The sequence below is a fragment of the Myripristis murdjan genome, chromosome 9 (genome assembly GCF_902150065.1).
Source record: "Myripristis murdjan chromosome 9, fMyrMur1.1, whole genome shotgun sequence".
NCBI classification, from domain to species: Eukaryota; Metazoa; Chordata; class Actinopteri; order Holocentriformes; family Holocentridae; genus Myripristis; species Myripristis murdjan.
Genome location: NC_043988.1, coordinates 19363496 through 19389183, shown reverse-complemented (window position 1 = coordinate 19389183; position 25688 = coordinate 19363496). Strand labels below are relative to the sequence as shown.

The following is a 25688-nucleotide window of genomic DNA, read 5'->3' as shown; positions in this document are numbered from 1 at the left end:
GCGTGAAAATTTAACCAACTCTTCCTTGAGTCCAGGACCCATCTGTCTACAAAGTTTTGAGTAAATATGTTGAGACCGTCTTGAGATATCCTGATAACAGACAAACAGAGACAGACAGGACGATTACATTACCTTCTTGGCAGAGGTGCTTATTTAGTTTTGGCACAGGCAAATACTTAAACAAGGTTGTATTTGAGTGACGCTACTATAAATATGTTGGCGTGATGTACTGTATTGTTGTGTTTGATTCACTTCTTCCTCTATATTAACGAATTGTCATCACATGATCCTGCCCAGAATTCCAATAATGGCATTTCCATAACAATAATTACAACTGGAATGTCATTCTTGCTTTGTTGACAGAATAATTTTGGAGTCAGATCACAAAAATAGAATCGATTCAACAGATAGAAAAAAATACAGAGAGAGAAAAGCTAGTTCTGGAGAACTGCCGATAGGGAAAAATACCAGCCTTTTGCATCATCCCCTCCTCCATTTGCTCTTTCGTATATCCCTGTATTTTCAATCACTGAAGCTAATGTGAAAGGTGTGGTAGATGCTCTACCCATTCTTTTTTTCTTTAAATTGCACCCACACTGATAGGCAGCTTTGTAAACCAAGTGTAATTCCGTGTTTGCACTTTACCTTTGCCTGAGAGAGGAAGGGGGCAGTGCAGATGGGCCGGTTGCTGAAAGGATTCAAAGGCTTTTCAAACTGGCTTCTAATGTGGTACTGGCCTGGGCCTGGAACCCCCTGGTGGGAAAGAGAGGGAGTAATGTAAAATGAAAGGTAATATTTGTTTTGGGATGCACTGACATGCTTTGGTGACACTGGTCCTCTACCAATCCCAACAATACAAAAAAGTAAGTGTGAGCCAGAGACAGAGGAAGGAAAAGAAGAGGCCAGAGGAGAGGAGAGGAAGACTCTATTATGAAAATGAACAACGACAAAGGGCAAAGCAGGGGCAAATGGAGCAATGTCAGAGGATGAGTAAACAGGAAAAGAGCTGGAAGAAAGGCCTTCCTTCCTTTGTTACACTGCATTTAATTCATCTGATTTGAAGAGGAAGAGAGAGACAGGAGGATGGATTACACACATGTATGAATGCATGAGTGTGTGTTGTTTTTTTCATAGTCTGCAAACAAACCTTTGCTCTTTTCATAGTCTGGAAACCAACTTTTCAGAAACCAGCTCAAGGTAAATGTGCTATTGAAACTATTTCATTGGAATAAATAACTAGCAGACCAACTAACAAGAAAAGAATGAAACAGAGAGGGAGACAGACAAATGCACGAACAAACGCTCTTATACACAGAAAAACACAAATTCTCTGATGCAGAGCCAGGACATTTGTGTATTTATGGTAGACCTACAAGGCTGCTGGGTCAGAAGTGGTTTAACTGGGTCTGCAGTAAAACAGCAGTTCGCTGCATACATTTCTGTGGAGGTTGTTAGCAGTTACACACCCAAATCTTAAGGGGGAACAGCGCTGAATTTCAGTACATTTCAATATGTTTTTCCCGTGCCTTAGGACAGTTCAATCTATATTCATGAACATTGACTACTGTCTCCTCTAGCCAGAAATAAGAGTTTCTCATCCTCTGAATCTGAAATGTTACAGATGGACACACAGGGACGTAAAGCTCTGCTGAGAATGCTCTTTCCTGGGCAAAACATTCAGGCCACTGGAGTAAAAACACCCAGCCCAGAGAACAAGCACAGTTGTTGGGATAATTTGCAGCTATGCGCCAGATACGCTTGAAATAGAGTTTGTTCAAGTTTCCCCCAAAAACGCAACTTTCCTTCTTTTATACACTCTACATCCATAATCATCTCTTGAAATGAGGGAGCCTGAATGTGCACAGCTTGAGCCCTAGCACTTTTACCCTGCCATTTCACTTACTACAGGGCACGGTGCCCTCTGGTAAGTGAAAAGAGGTACAAGATAAAAGATCCCCTGGCCCTGAGTATAATATGGTGCCCCACCTTCCCCTCAAAATAATTTCGTCTTTTTATTTCTCTCTTTTTGAACTCCCAGTCCAAGAAAATTTTTCACATTTTCTGTCTGTAGTCCTCGACCAGAAAATGTTCAGGGATTTCCAAAGAGTCTAACAGAAATCTGTGGATCCAGCAGGCTATTCCGGCATGGTTCCACTCATTCCTCTGCATCAGCTGTCAAGACACATCAGTAAATCCCTAGAAGTGGTCACAGCTTCACTCCATCATGGCAAAGTGTGCAAACAGAAATCTGACAAAGATATGTGAACTTATTGAGCAACCAGTGTCTGAGCCTTTTTAATTTCAGGTTGATAGTTCCAGATCCGATGATGGGCGGAGTTTTTTTCTGTCTTTTTGAGGGAACTATCTCAGTTATTGACTGAAAACATAACAACACCATTCACAAAAATGTTATGGTGAGATGCACAAAACCCTGCAGATATTCGCTCGGTTGAACCAGCACTCTGTCCGGTAATTTCAGGCATTGCACTGCTGTAGATGCAATTCCACAGTTAAAATTCTGCCATCTCCATCACACGGCCTGGCTGAGCTATTTTCAGACTTTCGCTGGTGATTTTGTGGATGCGTGATAGCTTGTATTGCTAAGATGTTGCCTATGTCAGGATGCTTATTTTAATGGCAAGATCCTACATGCAGCGTCGTAAACTCTATGGGAGACCGGCAGCCTCAAGCCATTAGGGCCAGACTGTCTGGCTGATCTCTGGGAAGTAAAGGTGTTTGTCCTGGGTGTCCCCACTGCGGGTAATGACCCATCTGCTCAGTGTGTGCGTGTGCGAGTGTGTGCGTGTGTGTGTGCCAAAGGGGGGGTGGAGGGAGAGATCATCTGAGTTGAGGTGTCAGGTACCGCACTAATGATGACGGATGGAAGTGTTGCCTCCACAGTAGGAGGTCCAACCATGGCATGACACAAACACATGTATACAATACACACACACACACACACACACACACACACACACAGACACACACACCAAGTGAAAGTTGTTGGGTCAAAGTCACAGGATAAATTAAGGCATGAAAAGAAACAGTTGTTGTGTTGGTGGTTGTGTCGACTGACCCAGTTGTTGTTTATATTGAACATGGAAATGAGAGCAACAAAGACTCCATCCTATTACGCTAGAAACACACATCTCATGCCCCAACATGAATGTGATATCAAATCGGCGACTGGGGAGAAGCTGACTATTAACATCGTAACATATGAATGACAACAATGCGAGGAGTGTGGATGACGTTTGTCCTATATGTTATTATCAGTAACTTATGTAAGTAATGGCTCTGCTTGCCCTGTTGTTATGTGATAAACAACGCTGTGATCATGGCGGCACGCAGGGATGGCGTTACTATGGGAGTGATAGATTTAAAGGGGACAAATATGATAAGTGATGCTTGCCCAGTATGTGAGTGCTAGGTGAGGATATGTGAATGACAACTGTATGTTAAAGGATGTCTGGCCTGTTGTTATTATCCTCATGCTAAAGGAATGATAATAATATTCACCCCATATTCTGCTGTACATTTTTATGATGTGAATGATAGCAATATGATAGCTTATAATCAAGCTTACCAGTGTTTTTGCTTGTGTTCTTATTTTTATTTCTAGTTGTTATTTTTTGTTTGTTGTTCTAGTAGTAGTAGTAGTAGTATGGTGTCTGATTTTGTGATTTTGTGACGTTTTTGTTTTGTCTGATGTCAATAATCAATAAAATGTGTCTGATGTCAATAGCAATAAAAAGGGATTTGCAACCAAAAAAAAAAAAAAAAACATGTCAAGACAATGCATCTCTCACTGACTCTCTGTCTCTCTGAATGGAATAAGGCCATAAGAATAACATCATTCCATCCAATCTGCAAAGCACACTTCACGACACCAACAACTGGTCAACAAACAGACAAACCAACAAGTAAATAAGCGAAAAATCTAAAGGAGGGAAGAGATGGTACAGCAAAATGTATGAGCGGAAAAAAGAGGACAATAAAAAAAAGAAAGTAAAGTCAGTGTAAGTCCTTGACAGCGGGGATACGTTCACCTCTCTCTCCACCTCCTGCTGAAATCCAGTCCCACATTTTTCAAACTCTGTCTCACCCACTCTCCTCCGCCGACCGGAGAAATAAGGCATCACATAGCATTACCCTACCAGTACACTCAAGTTCATATGCAGGTGAGTAACTCCCCTCCACTCAAGCGACTCCAATGTATCAATGTCTGTGTGTGTGTGAGTGTGTGTGTGTGTGTGTGTGTATGTTTCTGCATGTGCATGCTTACCAGTTTGTGTGTGTGTGTGTGTGTGTGTGTGTGTGTGTGTGTGTGCGCGCGCGTGTTTGTTTGTGTGTGTGGCTGCCAGCCCGTGATGAGAGCTTATGTTCTACTGCCCTCTAAAGGTGAAAAACATAAACTGAGTCAGTTCAACTTCACTCTGTTTGAAAAAATTCAGCCGTAGTCATTGTGACTGTTTCTTTACTCTAACATCACTGTGCTGTGTTATAATTTATTCTCAGTGATGGAATATTTAAGTCCCATTATAATCTAAATTCATCAGTCACAGAAAGTGCTGGCCTCCTGCTGAAGAAAACACTTTATTTGAAGTATTGCTCCTTAAGTATTATAAAGCATCACAAGCACATTAAGAGTAATTTATTGTCCTGATAATAAGAGCATTATTCGATTTGCTACAATACACACCATGTGTCCAAAACTGAGGGTTTCACGGTTTAATGGCTGCAATAATAGCGAAAGCTTAATACCAGATGTTGTGTTACAATGCATGTCATGAAGTAATGATGTAAGAATAATGCACAGAAGCTCATTATTTATAATATAACCATAATGTGGTTATAATACCTCTCTCACATTTTCTTAAAATAAATCATCACTGAAAAAACAATAACATAATGAGGTGTTCTCAGCTATTCTCCAAAAGTTTGTGGCAGTGGTGTTGTGTTACCAGAGTAACGTTATCAGCCAGCAGCATTGCGCAAGAGACCATTCTTAATTGTGATTTTCATAATGTGGATAGATATGACGAGCTTCTCTGACTTTCTGCAGCCTTGGACATGCACTGAGAGATTTTCTTCCCCACAGGGGCAGAGCTTGATGCAGAGTCAAAGGGGGGGGAAAAAACAGATTTCCATTTCCTTCTCTCTGTCATTGGAGCTCCTTGTCTCTAATTGTGTTGTTGTGCACGCCAGAGCATATGCAATTTGTCTGAGGAAAACAGAAGTAGCAAGAAACGTGTTCAGCTAGCTCCCTGGTTATTTGTTTTTGGCTAAGCAACTAATTTCAATTTCAATAACACACGGTTACGTTCATAAAGCACAAGCGCGCAAACACACACATACACAAACACACACGCATACGCACACACACACACACACGCAATGGATACAAACACACATGCCACACAGAAACCGTATCTATGAAAGTATGCACATAAAAACACACTGAAACACACGTCTAACTAACCACCCCATTTTTAAGAGGAGTGCAATAAACTCCATATTTTCCCAAAAGGATTTCTCATGTTTTACAGTTCCTATTTCTCCAAAACTACCATGTAATCATGGAGAGAAACACACCCTCAGCCAGAAACACTTGCCTTCTTTTCCTCTTGCTTGGTCATCAGTTCATGGTAGCGCGGGACAAGAAGCTCGGCCTTCCCCCTCTGCTCCTTACAAAGGTTCACGTTCTCATAGTGGGTTACTGGTGAACTATGGAAGAGGGTGAGAGATAGAGAGAGACAGAGACTATCTGAGACATGAAAGAATGTCAAAAAAATATGATGACACGTGAAAGTGTTTGTGTCAGAGATGTTTCTTTTTCTCTCCCCGACTATTGGACCTTTCACCTCTGGACAATGTCAGTAAGAAAAGAAGACACAAACAGATAAATGAGGGGAAGACATGAAGGAGGTAAACACAGAGAGGAGTTGAGTTTTAAAAACATGCATAAATGCAGGAAGACAGAAAGAGGAGTGACTTTCAGAGATGAGTGAACAGGGGAGGAGGAAGAGATAAGCAACGCAGAGACAGATGGGAGCAGAGAACAACAGAGAGCGTGGGGAGGAAGACTGAGACAAGTGTGAGGGGAGGTGAGACTGTCTCATCAATCAGATTTAAAAGATTCCAATAATCACATGTGTCTGTGACGTGCATGTTAGCATATGTCTGTGCATGAGGGAGTGTGTATGTAGACTTCTCCTCCCACGCTCCTGAGCTGCTGGTGCCTTCACAAGTTCACACACAGCAGTGCTGGGAGCATGCCTACCAAACCTAGAAGAGCTTAGTGAGGCCTCACCTCCCTGGTCATCAATAGAACGGCTGCGTGATCGATGTCAAACATAATGCCCTGGCTGCAGGATCAAAGCTATATTTCTCTCTGGTGGAACAGAGCGCACCATCATAGCAGTCTGCTTCCAACATTTGATGCCCTGAACATCAGCAGCCTTCCAGCTCAGCTATTTTTTGAGGGAGTATACACACACACACACTCAAACACACACATATGTTTATAGAGATTCAGAGGAGTTTCAAAGGAGACACGACTCAGCTGGAATCAACCAATAGTCTGTCCTGCAATCACAATTGAATTGTCTGATACAATTTTATTTTTTTATAAAAAATAAAAGAATAGAGTTCAAACAATTTGAGGGAGCACCTGAATGGACATGACACTACTGCCTTAGACACAAGGCAGAGACAATATTACCTGCGTCAGCTTTGCTTTTTTTGCGCGTGATGGTGACTACAGGTCCTCAGAGTTGCCAAAACTGGTGTTTATTGAATACCAAGTGTAGCTTAATTATTCAGTTGTCCAACTTAAGTGAAATATGATGCCTGAAAACTCCTTTAAGGTCAACTTTTCATTACTGTTAGGTCTGGAACAGGGTGATATGTAAGGGATCCACAACGAGGCAATCTGTTATCAAAAAATAATGACCAAGGCGGAGGCGAAGAAGTTGATTCCTCCACCGAGGTCATTATTTTTCAATAACAGACTGCCTGAGTGGATTATCCATCCCATTTATTGCACTGCTTGTACAGCGGTCTCCATATCAATGTGATGGTTGAAAAAGCAAAGAAATTACAATAAAACTTTTTTTTTTCTTCCAAAGGTGGGCGGTGCCATCATCTTTCTGTTTCGAGGTTGCCAAGTAGCTAAATCAGCCTACGACAGGCAGGCAGCCAGCTGTGAGAGGCGCTCACCTGCTGCTGGTGTCTGGATTATCTTGCTCAACTCTTCCCTGTCTGCAGTGCTGGGAGCCAGAGATTATTGGCTACAATGTCATTTTGACATTTGGTGTCACTGGTCAGCCACTGAACCAACTTCTTTCTGTACATGTTTGCCCACTCCACGTTAACAAGACAATGATAAAGGAACAGAATGCTTTAATTGATCAATCAGAACCAAATATTCAACATAACCAGGTGATGAATAGATACTATATTACTATTGTAATATATTTCTAGATATCGTCTTGTATTTTGGATATCATAATATTGTGATTTGTCAAAAGTCTTTTCCTGGTTTCAAAGGCTGCTTTACAGCAAAAATATGCAAACTTTAAATTGACTGAATTGTTCAAGTTGTGTTTTTTGCCTGTAGCTTCTTGGTCATGATAAACACATTGCAACTAATTATTTATCAAAAAATCACTTGTGTGTGAATATCTTGTGAAAGCACCAACAGTCATCCCTACAATATCATCACAATACTGATATCAAGGTATGTCAAAGACATTGTAATATTTGATTGTGCCATATATCACACTGCAATAATTACTGCAGTGGCCAAGTTTCTCTTTTTGCATCATCTACAATAATTACATTGCACTGCTGCACCATGTTTCATGTAAAGGTGCACTCTGTAAAGGTGCATAGAAAAGAGGGCCGTTTAGACTCAGCTGACAAAAAATCCACAGTGACCATGAAATTTGAGGGTTGAGTCTACACGGCTCTCAACTTCACTCTGCTTTACTGATAAATTATGTTCTTATTCCACATTTTTGTTGAGTCTAAATGGTCATTACCTCAATCAACCCTCAATTTTGTCGAGCGCACCTTTAAAAAGTATAAGACCTCCTCACTTGTAGGTGACAGTGAAGAGGTGAGCTTCAACATGTTGGCAGGTCACAGCCTGGAGATCAAATACCGACCAGATGTCAATCACATGACACACTTGACATGATATGAGATACTCACATCTCAGGGTGATACTGTCCTGGACCTGGACCCTCCTTCACCTTCACCGTGCCTCGTTTCCCTGTCATGTTGCCAAAGTGAACTCCCTTATACTTGTGGGCAGATGTCAGCTCTGGCTAGAGAGAGAGAGAAAGAGAAAGAGAAAGAGAAAGAGAGAGAGAACAGACAACAAAAGAGTGGAGGTGAAGGATGGATGCGAGAGGAAGAAAGAGAATGAGGAAAAGAGAGTGAGAGAAAGAGAGAGAACGAGATAACGAGAGGATAAATGGTTGAACAAAGAGGGAGAAAATAGAATTGACTCATTCAATCTTATCTGGTTTCTCCTGGCCAGGCCTGATGAAGCTGAAGGAAATGTGAAGTTCAGCCAAATGTCAGAGTATGTCAGAGATCTAGGAGAGACCCTCTGTCCTTTCCTACCTATCTGAGTTTTACGGCCTGCTTTACTCTGGTCCTGGCCTTTAAGATAGGACCAGCCCACCCTGCAAGCTTAATGACAGAGAAAGGCGGCATGTGGAAACGAGCTGGCCAGTTGCAGCCAGCCGTGTTTTAAAGTTGCTATGTGCAGTATTTTCTCATCAATCAAGTAAATTAGTTGTAAAGAGAGAAAAAGAAAAAGAAAAACAACATGATTGGTCCAGAGAGTTTTTTAAAGATTTAAATCTCTGGACAAATCTCACTCATACTGGTGAGTTACTCATCAAAGTTGTGAGATGAAATAATTAAATATGCCATCACAGATCATAACACTCATGAAGTTGCCCTTACAGAAAGAAGTGGCTATAATTATAACTATTACGATGGTGACACATCCAACACAGATTAGTTCTGTGGGTTCACAAGTTTAACAGGCTAATCCCGCTTCTCATCAACTGTTTCCAATGAGGAAATCCAATAAAATCTCCCAAAATGAAATGAAAGTCATTCCATTAGTTCCATAGTAAAAAATAAATTTAGTAGGCTAAGTAGTAGGCTAAGCATCTAACTTTTCTGAGGGGGGGGGGCTTCCACTTGATGTTATTAAGAGAAGTAGGTTGGTTCCCCATTGACTTGAATTCCAGTTTCTGACAGATGCTAAAAGGAGACTGCTGCTTGCCTCTCAACAAAAATGAAAACACCTGCGTGAAAACAAATCTGAAGCAGTGAAAGCCACCCACATTGAATCAACATCCAAAGCATCTGAAATTCTTTCTTGTACCGTTTCCCTTGACCAGTCTGTGTCTGCTCTGCAAGGGAGGACTGGTGGGGAGTCTCAAAAAGTTTTTCTAGCCCTCCTTAGAGCGCCTGTCTCCTTATCAGTGTTTCAGCAGTCACTGGAGGACAAGATCTGAGGTTTTGGCCCGCCATCTTCACACTCAATCAGTTTTGAGGTGGAAGAAAGGATGCTGAAGGAAGTTAAAAAAAGGTTCAGCGTTGCTGTTCCACATCACAAACAAACACACACACACGCACACACACATGCACATACAAATACAAGTACCTTGATGGTATCACACCTTGCACTGAATTCAGAGGCACAAATTGCCTATTTATGTCAAGGAGAGCTTTTAAAAGCAAAACAAAAACACAGCTTGTGGGTATAAACATCTTTATTCAGCTTTGATTTGAAAAAAAAAAACGGAACAGAGGGCTGTTTATTATTTAAATGAGGAGAGAAAACTACGCAAAAAATAAAACTTCCTTCGGCAGGGTGAGGGAGTGTGGGCAGGATCCCTCAGGCTAAAATTGCTGGTGTGTTTTTCCACAAACATACGTACAGCACAGCATGGGCTCGAGTCCCGATGAATGCTCTGCTGTCACTCCTCCAGGGAGCAAATGTCCGAATTTTAAGAAACGTTCCAACAGGTTTTCATGCCTAAAACGATTAAGGTCCGTCCATTTTTCTCAATGACTTTCCTAGGTTAAGCAGTTGAACTCTTTTGATTTAACACGTTACATATTAGGACTGAACAGTTCATCAAAATATCAAAATCAGAATATGGCCAAGACCAATGTCCAAATTACAGGAGCAGTAATTTTTTGATAAAGATAAAAATGTGTGATAAAATACCATTATAAATTAAGTGTTGTGGAGCTCCAGGCTTACAAATTGTATTCTCCAGAGTACATGATTGTTTGGTAGTGACAACAGGAATAATGACCTCATCATTATTTCAATATTTTAGAGTAAAAATGAACATTGTCATGCAAAAAAAATAATTCCTGCTAAAACTCTGTATCACCCCAATATGAGTCTTTTTATCAAATCACTAAGCCCTATAAATTTTAGCACTTGGGAAATTTTTCCACTATTGATGGTTTTATCCATATATTGGTTGGTACCAGCATCAGTGTATTATTTGTCATATTTCTCCAGTTTTCCTCCCTCTATTCTTTAACTGAGAAATGAAAAAAGGAAGGAAGTGCCCTCTTGCTTTAAACAATAAAAGAAGCTTAAAAATTAAACTGTTTATTGCCAAACTCCGCGAATAGTTGTGTTGCATACAACTGGCAGACATATGTCTCATCATTCAGAGGCTGTCCAGACAACTTTGAAGTAACATCCCCAGACAACCACTTAAATCTGCGCCTCCATATTTTGGAACGCAGCCACAGCGAGAGGCGGGGGAAGTGTTTGAGTTGAAAGAAATGAGCGTGTCAGGAGGAAGGAGGGAGTGAGACAGAGGGAAGGAGACGGTGAGAAACCGAGGTTGAACTTTGAAGGGAGGGAGCAACAGAAGTTGAGGCGGGAAGGGGGGGAAGCAGTGGATTGATGCACTCTTGATAGCCCTAAATCACAGCGCTCCTGTGTGCCTGCACTGGTGTGTTGACACAACCTCGGCCAACACTCAAGGACGCTGTTGACTTCCCCTGGTCATTAACAGATGAAAAATAGCTTAATTGAGAGCCAGACCAGCAGGCGTGTGCATTATTTTAAGTGAATATTGTAATATAGCTTGAAGAATAATTACTAATGGCTCTCTTTGTTGGCATGTAAAATGGATGAGCACTGGTGCGCTGTGACTTTTTAAAGTGGAGCTGCATTCATTAGCTATGGAAATGGGTTTTGGGCCAAATGAAGAGGGGGTGTGGGGGGGTTCAGTGGTGCATTAGATCTGCCTAACGCTAATGGACCTCGCCTCGCAGGCAGAGTAAGTACACTCAGACATACACTCACCCAGGCTAATAAATGTGCACACGCGTGCACAGTCACACAAATGAACGCCTCACATTCGCTGATGGATGTACCTTCAAATTTTAACATGAGTGTGCACATTTCTGTCTGTGTTTGAGTGTGTGTGTGTGTCCTTACAGGCAGTGGGCTGTAGTAGGCTGGCCCGAGCGTTGTGTCCCTGGGCGGGGGGGGCTGCTTGAAGAGCACACCCCGAGCATCCTCCTCATAGCCATAGGCCTGGCATGGGGAGGGAATTGATGGGATATCTGAGTGACGAACGAGACGGAGAGCGTTAGGCGCCGCCTGCAGCCCCTGCGTAGAGAGACGGAGAAAGGGCAGAATGTCAGGGGTGTCCCAGCTTACACACCAGCCAGAGGCAGTCAAGCGCTGCCTGGAGCCAATATATAGTGAGAGGGAGACAGAGACAGAAAGGAAAGGAGGAGGTGGTAAGAGGAGGTAAGAGGAGGGGAGGATTGGAACAGAGGGAGAAAGAGGGAGACAGAAAGCATGAAAGAGACAAAGAGCGGTGGTGTAGTAATGGGCAACATATCTACTGAGAGAATCTGGGAAAGAAGTCATTTCTCATGATAGCTATTCAACAACTGGACATAAATAAACTAGAAGTAAGAGATGATTTATACTTGCACATTAAACTGTCACCATAGCTGTACTACAGTTGTCGACAGCAGTGAAAGCATGTATAGTTATGTGATGGTGAGTCTGTGCACAGACTGCTGAAACACTAGATGGCAGTGTCAAGGTTTTATTAATTTTAACGAAGCACAGCTATGACAGAGAAGCAACCGAGCTTGCATTCTCAGAGTTAAGGCAGAGAGTGGGACACACTGGTGATGCCCAAACCAAGGTTTTTAGATACTTCTTCCCTTTAATTTAGATCTGCCAGTGTTAGTAATTTGGAGATGAGGTGTCCTACAAAATGAACATATTTAGGAACTTCCCAAGCTCATCACTCTTCAGCCGGCTCCATGCTGTCTTTTCTATAAATAGAAATCAGTTTAAACAAGACAAGAGGAAATACAAAGCAATGTAGCAGATCACTCACAGTTCTTACCATCTTGTGTTGCCCTATACACAGTTACATATTTTGTTGAGGTGCACATAAACAATGTAGCTATGCTGCAGTGTATGGAGACATTTTGATGCAGAGGTATAATTTGGTCTTAAGGAATGTGTACTTGCGTGTGTTACACTGACAGGACTGCAGGTGCTGGCCTTTGTCAGCACAGGACAGGCAGATATTTGGGCTGGCAGTGTCACAGAGTGATGATACCAGGGATAAAAAGCACTTAAGGCAGGCTTATACTGCATCCAACAGGGACAGGGATTGACAGCTGAGGTCATGTCAAAATGGACAACATAATGGGCTAGAAAGACCACAGCTGTACTAAATTATCACAGCTTCACTCTTATACCCACCATTTTGTTGCTGGGTTTTGCAGCAGGCCCCACATTAGCCAACACGGCCCTCAGTGTGTTGCCCGAGGAGGGTAAGACGTTGTAAGCCCCAGGGCCTGGACCCTCAGACACCACATCCTCAAAACGCTTGGAGCGGTTCTGAAGACTTTGGCCACCCTGAATGAATGGCTGGAGGGAAGAAGGTAGAAGGGAAGAGAAAGAGACAGCAGAGAAGCGGAGAAGAGAGAAAAAGAGAGATAGTGAGACTGTGATTGAGAGATTTTACTCTACAGTACCCAGAAGTATTTTCCCCCTTGCCCTAATCTGGCTTCATAAACTAGCTCAACTCTCTTCTTTAATTCACTGAATTGTTGTTGTTGATTTTAATGATGATTATTTAGAAGTTTTATAATTTAATAACTTGTTTATCAAATCTGGTGGACAATCATCTCTGATTGGATGTTCCTCTATTGGTTTGGCCCACACTCAACTGCTCATTGCCTCCCCTTCATTTGTGCCATGCCATATGGGTGCAACAGGGGGTAGGAAATACCACCATCAACCGTCTTGAAAGCAATCTTAAAGATGTGAAACATACTCTCAAGATTTCCCCCACATTCTGTTCCTCTTCATATAACCTGGATCAGTTGCAGATAAAAATGAATTTAACCAGCCCAACCTGTGCAGCCCATCTCCTCTCACCTACCTTGACATGTGAAAGGTTGTAATGTGCAGGCCCTGGCATGGCCATGGCCTCAATGGACTGGCTGAACACTGAGTCTCTGCTGACCAAAGACAGGAATGGAGCAAAGTGATCTGGCAAAAAAAAAAAATGAACTGAAGTTGCATTACAACACATTACATTCTGCTTTAGATTACACAGTTAAAAATTAACCCATTTCTAATTTCAAAACGGTGTAGATTCATGATGTTCGCTCCGTTTTTTACCTTCACATGACTGCATTAAAGTGAATTTAGGATGAATTTAGGTTACGCAACGTCACTTTTGAGGAATCCTAAACAAAAAATATATATATATGGCTTTGAGATAACTGACCTCATCGGGAGCGCTCCCTTTGGAGTGAAACTACAAAGGCCCATAGTTTTTCATTTGAAGTTTGATCGTAAATACTACCTGACTCGCTGTGCTTGTTTTGGATGACATCGTAGGAGCCAGGGCCGACGCTGGACGGGGAGCTGCCCTCTGTCATGAAGGTGACTCGTGGAGCCCGGCCGTACATTGTTGTTGTTTTGTTGTTAAACAAACAATTTAACAAAACGTCAGAACTGCAGACACCTGCGTCGTGTGGCCCCGAGCTGACGCCTAGCTGTCATTTTTATGCATTTGTGTAACCCCGAAGTAAAAATGCCTTCACTACAGCTGCCCTCTGCACTCCGTGTGATTGTTATTGTTGTTGCTTGGATACCACGTGACGCTCCGCGCTCGCAGAATGACTGGAAATGTCACAGAGCTGCAACAGGCACGTGGAGGTGCAAAGCAGCTGGAAATTCAGCATCTTATCCTGTTGTAATTAGGATATGTTAATTGTCGTACAATTAACATGTATATTTCTGTAACACCTACAGCATTGTTACAGATGGGCTACTCACAGGTTTGCTGTGGAAGTATATTTCACAATGCTTATAATGAGGCCTACACAGTTTCTTTTTTTCTTTTTTTTTTTTTTTTTTTTTTTTTGGAGGCTTAATCAAACTTTAACCGTAGTCCAATCCCACCATCTAGTGGGTGAATAAAATGTGACAACCAGTACACGACTGGTAATTCACCCTCCTTAAGTGGGCATAGTAGCCTAATGTCCATTTGTCTATTCAAAAAGAAAATTCACCCCGAAACACTTTAGTGAGGTAAATTAGTCCTACCAAGTTAAAGTTGACTATGGCACCATAAAATAATGTCCAAAGTGACTTTACTTAGAAAAAAAAGTAATAATCCCATTCAAAGTAGGCTACACTACGCTATAGAAAGATGTGAATATGAAATTGTTTCAGATGTTTTAAGTAATTTTATTTGTTGTTTTTGTAGTACTTTTTGTCATGATTTGCAGTCTTACAACAGGGCGGCCTAACCCTGCAGCTGGGGAGAAGCCCATGCAGGCTACAGCATCCTGTCTAGAGCCATACACAGGAGATTTGGCGTGGGCACTGGTCCAGAAATGCTCCCCAAAATTATTTGACAGTGATTCGCATGAACTGAGAAAATAGCGCACAAATACTGACCAGACTCGACTAGTCGCCTTAATAAGCCTACACTGTTAGAATAATTAATTACAAAATTAAATTAAATTAAATTAACAGAGCAAAGTACAGTCCTATATATTCCTTTATGGGGTCTACAATAATTTGCTGTTATGACAAGTGTGAACAAAACCAGGTTGTTGACTGCCTGCCACCAGAGGGCAGCGCTAAACTTGAGATATACCATCCTTCCCCAGATTAACATGAAGAAATTTGCCGCCCTTCAGCACAATCGGAAATACTTATACTACAAGGTAAATGACGGTACAGCATGAACGAATAATGCATGTAATTAGCTTACTGTATGTTATTGTTTGCCATGCTGTGTATAATGTGTTAATGCATGTAGACACACATTATGCGTGCACATATAGGCCTAAGATATACATTAACTTCTAATAAATGAACTTAAAACATTGATTGCGTGTCTGATGCATGTGTTCTTTTCAGTCTGTCGTTGCAGTACATAGTAGCTCTGTGTGGCTGCATTTGGGAAAAAAAAAAAAAAAAAAAAAAACAGCTACCAAGGCACTGCTTTTGTAGCGACCAAAAGCACATTATTTTGCAACAACTTACGGAAGCAGTCTTTTACGACGGGCACTTGAATGCAGCACAAGCCATCGCTACAGTCAGTCCCGCTCTCATCTCTTGCTGAGGTGTTACTCTAGGCAGCTAAATACCTGCTTAAATCTGCATTTTATTGGACCATTTTGACACACATTTCCGTGTGACATCTCGGGGCCGCTGACGTTATGAAGGGAATCAGGCTTGCCGTGGTTTTCTTGGTGCTTTTCGTATCTCTACTGTGTGCAGCCGAGGCGGCCAGGAGCAGGAAAGACTCCAGCACCCAGAACAGCTTCCGACGGGCGGCCAACGGCATCTACCAGACCCTGAGCAATGTGTTTGGTGAGGACAACATTAGGGGCTTGTACAAGGTGAGTTTGCTGCACACAGAGTCAAAGTAAAACATCGTTTTCATCTCCTGCAGCTTGCGTGCCCGGTGCCCAGCAGCGGCATAGTGACCAGGAAGCAAGCGCGCCCTGGCCTGGCCAACAAATTCACGGTTGCCATTTTGAAAAATTAGCCCTTATCCAGTCCCAGCAGATGTGAGGTGTTGTAGCGGTGCTGTGAACGCACGAATGAAGTGTGTGCATAATAATTAGTGATTTAACGTCAGTCAAACGATTCGCATTGCACTGTAAGCGAATTCATGAGCGTCTGCCAGTGAGCTAGTGCATGGCAAAATTGGTTTCATCTAATGTCATCTGTCTCTTGCTGCACAGATGGCATAGCTCCACTGGCCCAGGCAGAAAGAGCTACCTCTTCATCTGGACTTTAACCAGTAAATTATTACAAACCACCCAGTGATTTAAAAAAAAAAAAAAAAAAAAAGGCGCGCTGACTCATAAACCGGTAATATCGTGCCACCAGTCTGATTCCACTTCCTTTATTCACAGACCTCATATTACCTCTTGAGTCACATGTTACCAGGCCTACATGTGTGAATGTTCACTTTGTGACACTGTAGGCTTATCATGACTGTGAGCATGTAAAGTAGACGTCCAGAAGATGCCCATACATGGAGTTTCACAAGACCTTGTACTGATCCCTCTGCAGCAGCGTCTGCTTCACACACAGCCAGGGCAATGGAGACGGACAGATCAAATTCCTTCTGACTCCACTTCAAAGCTAAGGTCAGGCTCAGGAGTGACAGAGCTGATGATACACATGCAGCTGAGTCCTGAGCTGTTACTGTGTGGTCTGCTGGCCAGCTGAGGCAGACTGTCAGCAGGCATGGAATTAAAAATCTTCAGGCCTTGATGGATCGCCTGTGAAGGGTTTCCGAAATGAAAGAAAGAGACACCTACTCGAAACAAGTTATAGTACTTTTTTGAAGGTTTGGTCACTCAAGTCTTTAACTGTAAATGACTGATAAAGCCTCAGCGACCACGGGTACAACAATGCTACCTTTTATGTACCTTTTACTCGATGTGTTGTAGAGATATTACATGGATTTAAAACAGTATCTTTTTTTTTTTTTTTTAATAAGGAGATATGTCATTTTGCAGTGAAATTCTTCATACACAGGCAGGCATCCGGCTGCTGATCCTCAGTTTCCTGTCTGCAGCAAACTGAAATGAGAGTACCAGATGGTACATAAAGTTACACATCGTGCCTCCGATAATCACTGTAGGTGTGTTCCTCTAAGCAGTTTGGCTGCGTAGGCATAGAGGCCCACATCTAGCCATTTATGCATTTGTCCACTGGATCTATGGTTTATATTTTTTCTGCGAGAGACTTCTGTTTTCACAAAAAAATCTTGTGATCAAAAACTAATCTAATCTAATGAAACCTGTCCTTGGTTTATGGAACTGCAACTACTAGGGAACTACAAGATGTGACACTCACAAAAGCTGAATGAACACACACAGAAAAGATTGCTGCCTACAGAGAGTCAAACCTCATCATCAGAAAATCCCAAGAAGACATCACAGCACTGGACACACTGTTAATTTTCTAAGTTATCTTTGGGGAAGTGTAGTGCAAAAACACCACAGCAGTGACCGCTTAATAACAAAGATGTCGCCACGCAAAAAAAAAATTAAGAATTGTGGATTACCAATTCAAGGCTATTTTAAAAGGGCCTAAAATGTAAAGCATCCCTTCAGTGTGTGTGGTTTTGCATACACCAATATGCCATTATTATTTTGAATGTTTAAGAATTGCTTTACAGTTGCCTAAGGGAAATACATCAAATTTACACTAAACAGCATAACCCTTATCAAGGTAGGTGGCATAAACTGAACCAGGATGCAGAAACGAATATTTACCTACAATATGTGCATATCGTTTTTACAGTTGGCTATCGCTGCTTGTTTTGGGTATTTATTACAGTGCTCTCAATGCTCCTTGTGTGTCTCCTCTACACCTCTAACCTGTCTGAAATTCAGTGTAAATGTAAACATGCATCAGCTTCCACCAATACCACCTCCGCTGTTTTGTTCTGTAGTTCTTCTCAAAGACAACAGAGCGATTTGTCCATGGAGTGGACTCTTTCCTCGACACCATCTGGAAGATTTGGACAGATCTGCTGGATGTGATGGGCATTGATTGTAAGTCATGTATTTTTAAAATGTGATTAGTGGCATTTCTTTTTTGTTGGAAATAAGCAGGAGAGAGATGGATATGCAGAAGGGGAGAATGACATGTAAAAGCCAACTTTGAACCCTTCATTAAAACACAGTATTCAACTCCTCCTGCCACACCAGCTGTCTGTAGGCTGAGGATGAAACTTCTGAAATACCAAGTGAATGCAAGTGTTTGGACAACACTCACTCAGCCCTAACAGAAAGTCCAGTTAACCATCTGTTTTTAATTTGTTGCTCGTCCATGTTGACCAGTTCAACTCACCATATGTATCCACATGAGAAAAAGATTATTTCACCATCATAACAGTCATCTTTACTACACTGTTTTCTCTATCCTCATCCCTTAATTCCTCTTTTTTTTTCTCTCTGTCTCCCTCACCATAGCCTCCAACCTGAGCCACTACTTCAGCCCCACATCCCTCATGAACTCCCCAGCACGTGCCCTGCTCCTAGTCGCCGCCATACTCTTGGCCTACTGGTTCCTCTCCTTGTTCCTGGGGGGTTTCTTTTACCTACTGCATGCCGTCTTCGGCCGGTTCTTCTGGCTGGCGCGCGTCGCCCTCTTCGCCCTGTCCTGCCTCTACATCCTGCAGAAGTTCGAGGGTGACCCCGAGCGTGCGGTGCTGCCGCTGTGCTTCATCATGGCGGTGTACTTCATGACAGGGCCCGTGGGAGCATACTGGCGCCGGGGAGGCGGGTCAGGCTCACTGGAAGAGAAAATCGACCACCTGGACACTCAGATCAGGCTGCTCAACATCAGGCTGAGCCGTGTCATAGACAGCCTGGAGCACACCGGGGATCAGTAGGTGGAAGCGAGGAATAGAGGGGGCTGGGAGGGAGGGGTGATACTTATGAAGGGATACTGTAGAACCAGCTGCGTTTGATGTCAGAAAATTGTTTCCTTCACGGATCTGCAGCAACACAACAACTAGGTATGTCAAACCTCTATTGTGAGATCTGGAGCAAAAGTAAATTTCAAAATACGTTGGTTGCTTGGTTTCAGTTACCAGACACCTGAAAATCCTCCGAAACGTGGACAGTTCAGGTGTAACTTATGAAAATCAAGCACACCTACATATTTTGTTTCTTTGTGCATTTTTTTTCCTTGACTCAAGTATTTGTTGTGTCTGCAAAGAGGTAATAAGAAAGGAAACGTCCCCAGTTTTTCTAAATGCAGACCTGATTCTAACTGCGTAGTCGGGGTTAGAAATTTTTCTGGTATTTGGATAAGAATTCCCAAGGTTTGTGCTTAATGAATGGGCAAATTAGATGTGTGCTTTATTTTTATCCTTGTGAATATCCTGGGGGTTATGCATTTAAAACAATTTTGTCCACAAACAATTTTTGCTTTTCCCTTTTGGAAACTATTGAAGTAGGACGGGGGTTGGGTGTATGATGCAGGGGACAGATTCAGACACTGTATTTCTAAATATTTAAAATCCAGTCAGTGCTCAAGATGTTAGGTAATTGTTCTTAATAAGATTTATTTATTGCATTTTACTGTCCAAACAGTTGAAATCATGTAGAACTCTAGTCACTGTGTCATTTAGTCACCATTCCATCGTAGCAATAGCTGATATCAGGACCTCTTTTTCTTGTGTGTATGAGTGTGCGAGCAAATGCACATGGGTGACATACATGAATGTGAGCGCATATGCTTGCAGAACCTTGAGTGATGTGTGTTTGTGCGTGTGTTCATGTATTTCAAGCTTGTTAATGGGGAAAAAAAAGCACTGTATATTGTCGAGTCACCGTCAGATTGAGAGAAAATGCAGACAGGCGGCAGTATCTCAGGGACATAGCCATGTAATGTATGAAATTGGGAAATAGATACCAAGTGTATCAAAACTCATATCAGTAATTTAAAGCACTTAATGATAAATGGGTGCACAGTGTCTACCCCCTACTCCTGCTTGAGTCATATCTCACCATCTGTAAATGGGTGGCACTGCAAGGTGCTGCCGTTATGTACAGTATCACAAGGGAAACTCCGTCCACTTTAGCCTGGTTTCACTGCAGGGCCAAACAGGGCTAGTGTGAGCATTTTAGCCATCATATATGTCTCTTAATCTTTTGAAAATAACAGGTGGCTCTTTCTTCATCTTGCTGCCAAAATTCATCGTCCTCATACAGAGCTAGCATGACTATACCATTGTACTGTTGGCAGATGTATCCATGTTCAGACTGGGCACCATCGCCACATCAAACACAGATGTAAAAGCACAGGCATACTACCATCACCAGTGGTCTAGAAACATCACTGTCAGCTGCTTGAGTGAATTCAACCTCATGCCCGCACATCTGACTTGGAGTCTGCCTTAACTCGTGTGCTGCTTTTTGCAATTGGTATTTTCCCGTGAGATGGAAATTGGATCAAACTTCATTAGAGTGTCAGAAAGTGAAGTCCAAGGCCTTTGTTGGTAGAAGTGTGAGCTGGTCAGTTTGAGCATTGGTGCGTCTGGCAGCAACCCGGATTCAATCCCAGCTCGGGCCTTCGCTGCGTGACCGAGATCACCCGCGGCGTTTACATCACACCGTTTCCAATCTTCATGTATGAAGATTATTTTTCAGATCAGGTGTAAATTAAGGAGTGAATTCGCTGTTGTACATTCTGTTAAAATTTTTCATGTGAGGTAACAGTGAAGGCTTTTACCAACAGTTTAATCATATATTTGCTACTAGCTTGACTGATTATTGTGGTACAGTGACATAGTGCTTCAAACACACAGACGTGGTGTGAATGGCTGTCCCCAACTGTAGTTTTTGATGGGAATTCTGCTGTTTTGATCACTTCTGCCTTTTTTTTGTTTGTTGTTCTTTTTCTCTTGTCATCATGCACAGTTATAAGGGATTGGGTGCCTGCTTGCCTTTTTTCCCCCTCCCTTGTCCACTCACTTTGATGTTCACCACAAAATATACAGCTCTGGAAAATTAATAGACCATACACACAACACACCTTTTCAGTTTTATAATTTATGGGTGTCTTTGTGAAATCTAACTCGAATTAATGAACTACTGACCACATTTTATTGTAATGCCAAGCAAAAATCTCAGTCAGAACAGTGATTTGTACAAAATGACAGCCTATAAAATATCAAAAATATACAATCTGTAACTGTATTTTGAATAATGCTAGATAAAGAAGTTTACACCCATTAATAATTCTTTAAAAAATAACATTGCCTTCTTAGGAAGGGGTCAGCAATCATTATTTAGAGCGAGACTTTTCTTTATTCTTTATCACAGTTTTGATGTGTCTTTCCATGTTTAATCAATACCAATCAGTAGTTCATTAAAGTGAATCAGGTGTGCTTTTGGTGGAGTTTAACAGGTAGACATAATGGCCGGGGTACCTTAGAGGTTTGGGAACCACTGCAATGGGAAAATACGGATACTTTTTTTTTTTTTTTTTTAAATATGGCATGGCATCTTCATTTTTTTCCAGAGCTGTATATAGTTTTTGTCACTTATTCCCCTTTGCACTAATTTTAGGATGATAATGTATTGAATTGATTTGTCAGAATCTGGATTATGTAAAGTTAGTGTTGAGTTCATTAAAATAGATGTTTTTATACAAGTGACCCTAACGCTGTGTGAATTAAAATGAATAATGATAATAATAATAGTAAGTTGATTTCAGTGTCTTGTCAAATAGTTTGTCCACAAGCGCAGGACACTAACGTCCTTGTGAGAATGTCAGTCATGTTACAGGGTAAGTTAGCCGGGGCAGTCAGATGTAGTGGTTGAAATAGATCCCACAGTGTGACACTACTAAGGCCAAAGAAACAAACAGTATTTAACTTTACCCGTCGCCACTTGAGATGACCGGCTCGCCAGCAAGATGTTGATTGTACAGTTTGTTGTGTTGAGGGCTGCATTCCCCCCCACCGCTCACCGTTGTCAGCAGAACAAGGTTGCAGTGATAAATTTCATCTTCACTGAAGGGTGGGATCCTGCCGTGACACAGCACCATAGTAGGCTAGCATAGTTGAACACCAAAGCCACTGATGGACAGATTCCTAAAACAAGCACTAACTGTGTATATATATATATATAATGATGATCATTTTTTAAAAAAATCAACCATGGTGAAATGGCTTAGAGTCAGCTGTCATGTGTTTCGTAGTGCGACCACTGGGGGACACTGCACTGCTGATGACAGGCCCTCCCCATGGCTAAGCTCATATTGTCTTGCCTTCAGTGTTTTCCTTGATCTAATGTTGTAGGCTGTCGGGCTAGTCAACAAAATGTGTGTTGAGAAATTTGAATGCATCCTCTTCATTTGTGTAGACTGTGTGTAATCCTCTCGATTTTAAAAGATTATCTCATTGAATAAAAATATAGCCAGTTTTTCCTCTGCTGTATTTTCCAAGTAGCTAGTTTCTGGCTGTATAGCCAAAAAAATTGGATTTTCCTGCATGCCATATGTACTATGTTTTTGTATGCATAATTGTTATATTCTATATACTTTTCAAACAGTAACTTTTTTTATCTTGTCATGCTCTGCTGATTGTGAGCATTTGAATGTTTAGTTGATCATTTAACTAGTAATTCATGATAATGGGGACTGTGTGAATATATATTTCTGTATGACTGGAAGTAACATTTGCACTGATTACTGTACTGTATAAACCAAATTATCACTCTCGCTGAGGGCAGGTTCACGCTACAAGACTTCAGTCCCCAGCAGCAGAAATCAATGCAAATCCCATCACTGTTTTTCAGAGTGTTCTCACCTCCAAGCTGTGTTATCCCTCCAGTGACCTTGGCAAGCAGTTTGAACATTTTAGAGCAGTCTTTCAAGCTAGGCAAATCATCGACTTGCTCGGCAAATAGGAACAGATGCAACAATAAGAAAAGTTTGTTGTAAAACATATAAATGTGTGGGAAAGAGGCCACTATAGATTCGAAAAAAGGTCAAAAGTCAAGCGTTCCCTGGATGTTTCAATAATATCAGGCCTTCATCAGGGTGGAGGTGCAGGAAAAGTAGAAATTAATTTTTGCCAATTGAAACCAGTCATTCCAAACATGTGCCCTGATGTCCCACCTCACACTGGAAACTTATTTTAATTGGAATTGTTTCCAGTGGGCAGAATTATATATCACATTCACAGAATTATATATCATATCTGTTAATCTTTGAGTTTGTCAGTTGTGTGCCAAGCTTGTTAAAGAAGATCTTTTACAATTTGGCTCCTCTGGCCGCTTTGCTGTTTGATCATGACATCTTGAAGTGTGTATCCACCCTAACGGTCTGTAGCCAATAACTTGTGTATGTTATTACTAATGATGCTATGTTGTAATTTATGAGGGTACTAAATGAATAGTAATAATGATATATGTTGTTATTAAGAAAGGAAGACTAAACCTGGTTTTCCAGTGCATCTCACCACTATGATCATACTGGTGCTATTGTAAGTCAGTGGGTGATATTACAGCGTGATTTTGAAGGGGCCCAGCTCTCACTGATGGTTGTTTATTGTATTCGATTTCAGTGTCAGATAATGTGTGATATTTGCATTGCATGTTGAAGGAAATTTTCAGAATTTCAAGGAATGTTTATCAGACTCTTGTCTCTGGACACTGAAAAGTTAACACTGGTGTTTGCTTAGAGAAAATAAAACCTGGAATGAAACTATTTCTCTTCTGCATAGACTCAATATGTTTTAAACGGTTCTTACTTTACTTTTTTTTGTTTGTTTGTTTGTTTTTTAACTGTTTTTGAGCTTATGCAAGTGTACGGCATGCATGCAGCATTCAGTGAAATGGTTTCATTCACCAATCACTTGCTCTAGCATTTCTGCAAATGCGAACAGACCAGTGATGACATTTTCTCAGACAGAACCACCAGCATGAAAATATCTGACTTCCTCTAGAGGGTGTGTGAACCTTCCTTTTCAAGATTGTGTATTATAAGAAATTCTTTGTGTCTAAAGTTGCCACTAGATGTACTCAGTTACCACTTGAGTTAACCACTTGGAAGCCAAAAGCAGTCAGTGCAAACTTGTGTTGGCATTGTGAGAGATTTAATTCTGCACTCAAGAGTTTTATATTCATTCTGTGTTGTGACTTAGGTCCTCTTAACGACTAGTCATTCCATAAAGATAATTATTTATCTGTTGCGCTTACTCTTTCCATGTAGCCTGCTCTTGACGTGCTGTGCCAATATCGTATTATTTTCAGACATTTATATGCATCTGTTAAAAACTTGAGTAGATGATGTAGATTTTATTGATTTGTTTTTCATTTCTCCACATTTTTAGACAGTTTTCTATTTGAATATTTTCTGTATTTCAGTGATGTGGAGAGCGCCAAACCCTTCTGCCTGCCTGTTGTCTATTCTGTGTGTGTGCGTGTGTGTGTGCGCGTGTGTGTCATGTGTCAGATCATCGTGATGGATAAATGGTTCTTTAAAATGAGTTGTTTTACAGTGAAAATGAGGTCCAGATTTGAATAAATTAAACTCAAACACCACTTAAAACTGTGTTCAGTTTCTTTGAAGTATGGCTTCAACTCGTCCATGATCTGATTCTTAAACAGATGTGATTTCCCAGTACAGGCTGTGTGTGCGTCTGTGTGTAGTTCTCATTTTGAATTACTTTGATGATATGTCAGGATTTAAGAGGAGTAAAAAGTAGTAAATCTCAAGTTGGGTTGAAGTTCCCATTTTGCAGGGAAGGATTTGTCAAATTACATGTAGAAACGTGTCAAGGCAAAATTCACTTGTGCTCTCAGCAACAAAATCTGAACTTCACTAAACTTCCTCCTGGATCTTTGGTGATTTCAGTGCGGTAGTGGAAAGATTACTTTATAGTGCTACTCAAGTGGAAATATTGTTACTTTGCCATTACTTGACATAAGTAGAAGTATTACAGCTACATAATCAAAGTAAAAAGTAGCACAACAAACAACTCAATTACAGTAATCTGGGTAAATCTAACTAGTTGCTTCCACCCCTGATAAAGTGACTATTTTATCAAATCCAAGTCCCATGCAAGTCGATGGAAGCTGCCAGCTCCTGTCATGTCTCAAGGTGTCAAATTTGTGACTTGAATTAATTCAGCGAGACTAAGACTCATCTCTTATAGGACTGATACGTCAGCTTAACAATGCAAGTTTTTTTTTGTAGAGCACCGTGTCACTGCCCTCCAGTATGATGTAGTGTGTTTGGTTACACATGCTTAGTCTGAATTGAAAAAGACAATATCTTGATTGTATTACACATAAGGATGCATGAATATAAACATGATGTGGTTTCCTTTGCTCCAGTGCAGAGTGGTAGTGTTCCCTGGTAGAAATGCTGAACCTGTATCATCAACATAAATGCGATCAGACTATTCAGCCATGGTGCAAGCAAAACAAAAACAGAACAGTAATATATTCTTCTTCTATACCTCTGTCTGCCGGTTACAAACTACTGAAGGAGATGAGATATAAGTATATAAGTATGTAAAAGCATGTTAATATAAGGTTGTAACCAACTGAAACAAATTTTTAAA

The 25688-nt window shown here is 41.3% G+C and overlaps 2 protein-coding genes across 3 annotated transcripts in view; one reads left to right on the top strand and one right to left on the bottom strand.

Moving 5' to 3' along the window:
• The window catches only part of stpg2 (sperm-tail PG-rich repeat containing 2), a 73952-nt gene extending 59763 nt beyond the window's left edge, over positions 1-14189 (bottom strand). Inside the window, exons 1-7 of the mRNA XM_030060282.1 lie at positions 13920-14189; positions 13491-13600; positions 12806-12973; positions 11507-11680; positions 8218-8333; positions 5616-5727; positions 646-753 (exon numbers count right to left, since the gene is read on the bottom strand). Of these exons, the coding sequence (XP_029916142.1) occupies positions 646-753; positions 5616-5727; positions 8218-8333; positions 11507-11680; positions 12806-12973; positions 13491-13600; positions 13920-14025 (894 nt within the window). The 5' untranslated portion in view covers positions 14026-14189. The remainder of the gene's footprint in view (positions 1-645; positions 754-5615; positions 5728-8217; positions 8334-11506; positions 11681-12805; positions 12974-13490; positions 13601-13919) is intronic.
• On the top strand, positions 6978-24663 carry bri3bp (bri3 binding protein). Of its 2 annotated transcripts, XM_030060286.1 has the most exons (4): positions 6978-6991; positions 15697-15975; positions 18051-18153; positions 18574-24663. In XM_030060286.1, exons 2-4 carry the CDS (start codon positions 15793-15795, stop codon positions 18993-18995), a joined length of 708 nt encoding a protein of 235 aa, XP_029916146.1. In that variant the 5' UTR covers positions 6978-6991; positions 15697-15792; the 3' UTR covers positions 18996-24663. The 2 variants fall into 2 exon arrangements, with proteins under 2 accessions (XP_029916146.1, XP_029916145.1); XM_030060285.1 differs by lacking the exon at positions 6978-6991 and having other exon boundaries at positions 15661-15975.
• Positions 24664-25688: the final 1025 nt, after the last annotated feature.

Coding starts and splice junctions, on each gene's coding strand:
- bri3bp (XM_030060286.1), top strand. CDS start 15,793: ATGAAGGGAATCAGGCTTGCCGTGGTTTTCTTGGTGCTTTTCGTATCT. Junction 15,976..18,050: donor ACATTAGGGGCTTGTACAAG/GTGAGTTTGCTG, acceptor TTTGTTCTGTAG/TTCTTCTCAAAGACAACAGA. Junction 18,154..18,573: donor GGATGTGATGGGCATTGATT/GTAAGTCATGTA, acceptor CCCTCACCATAG/CCTCCAACCTGAGCCACTAC.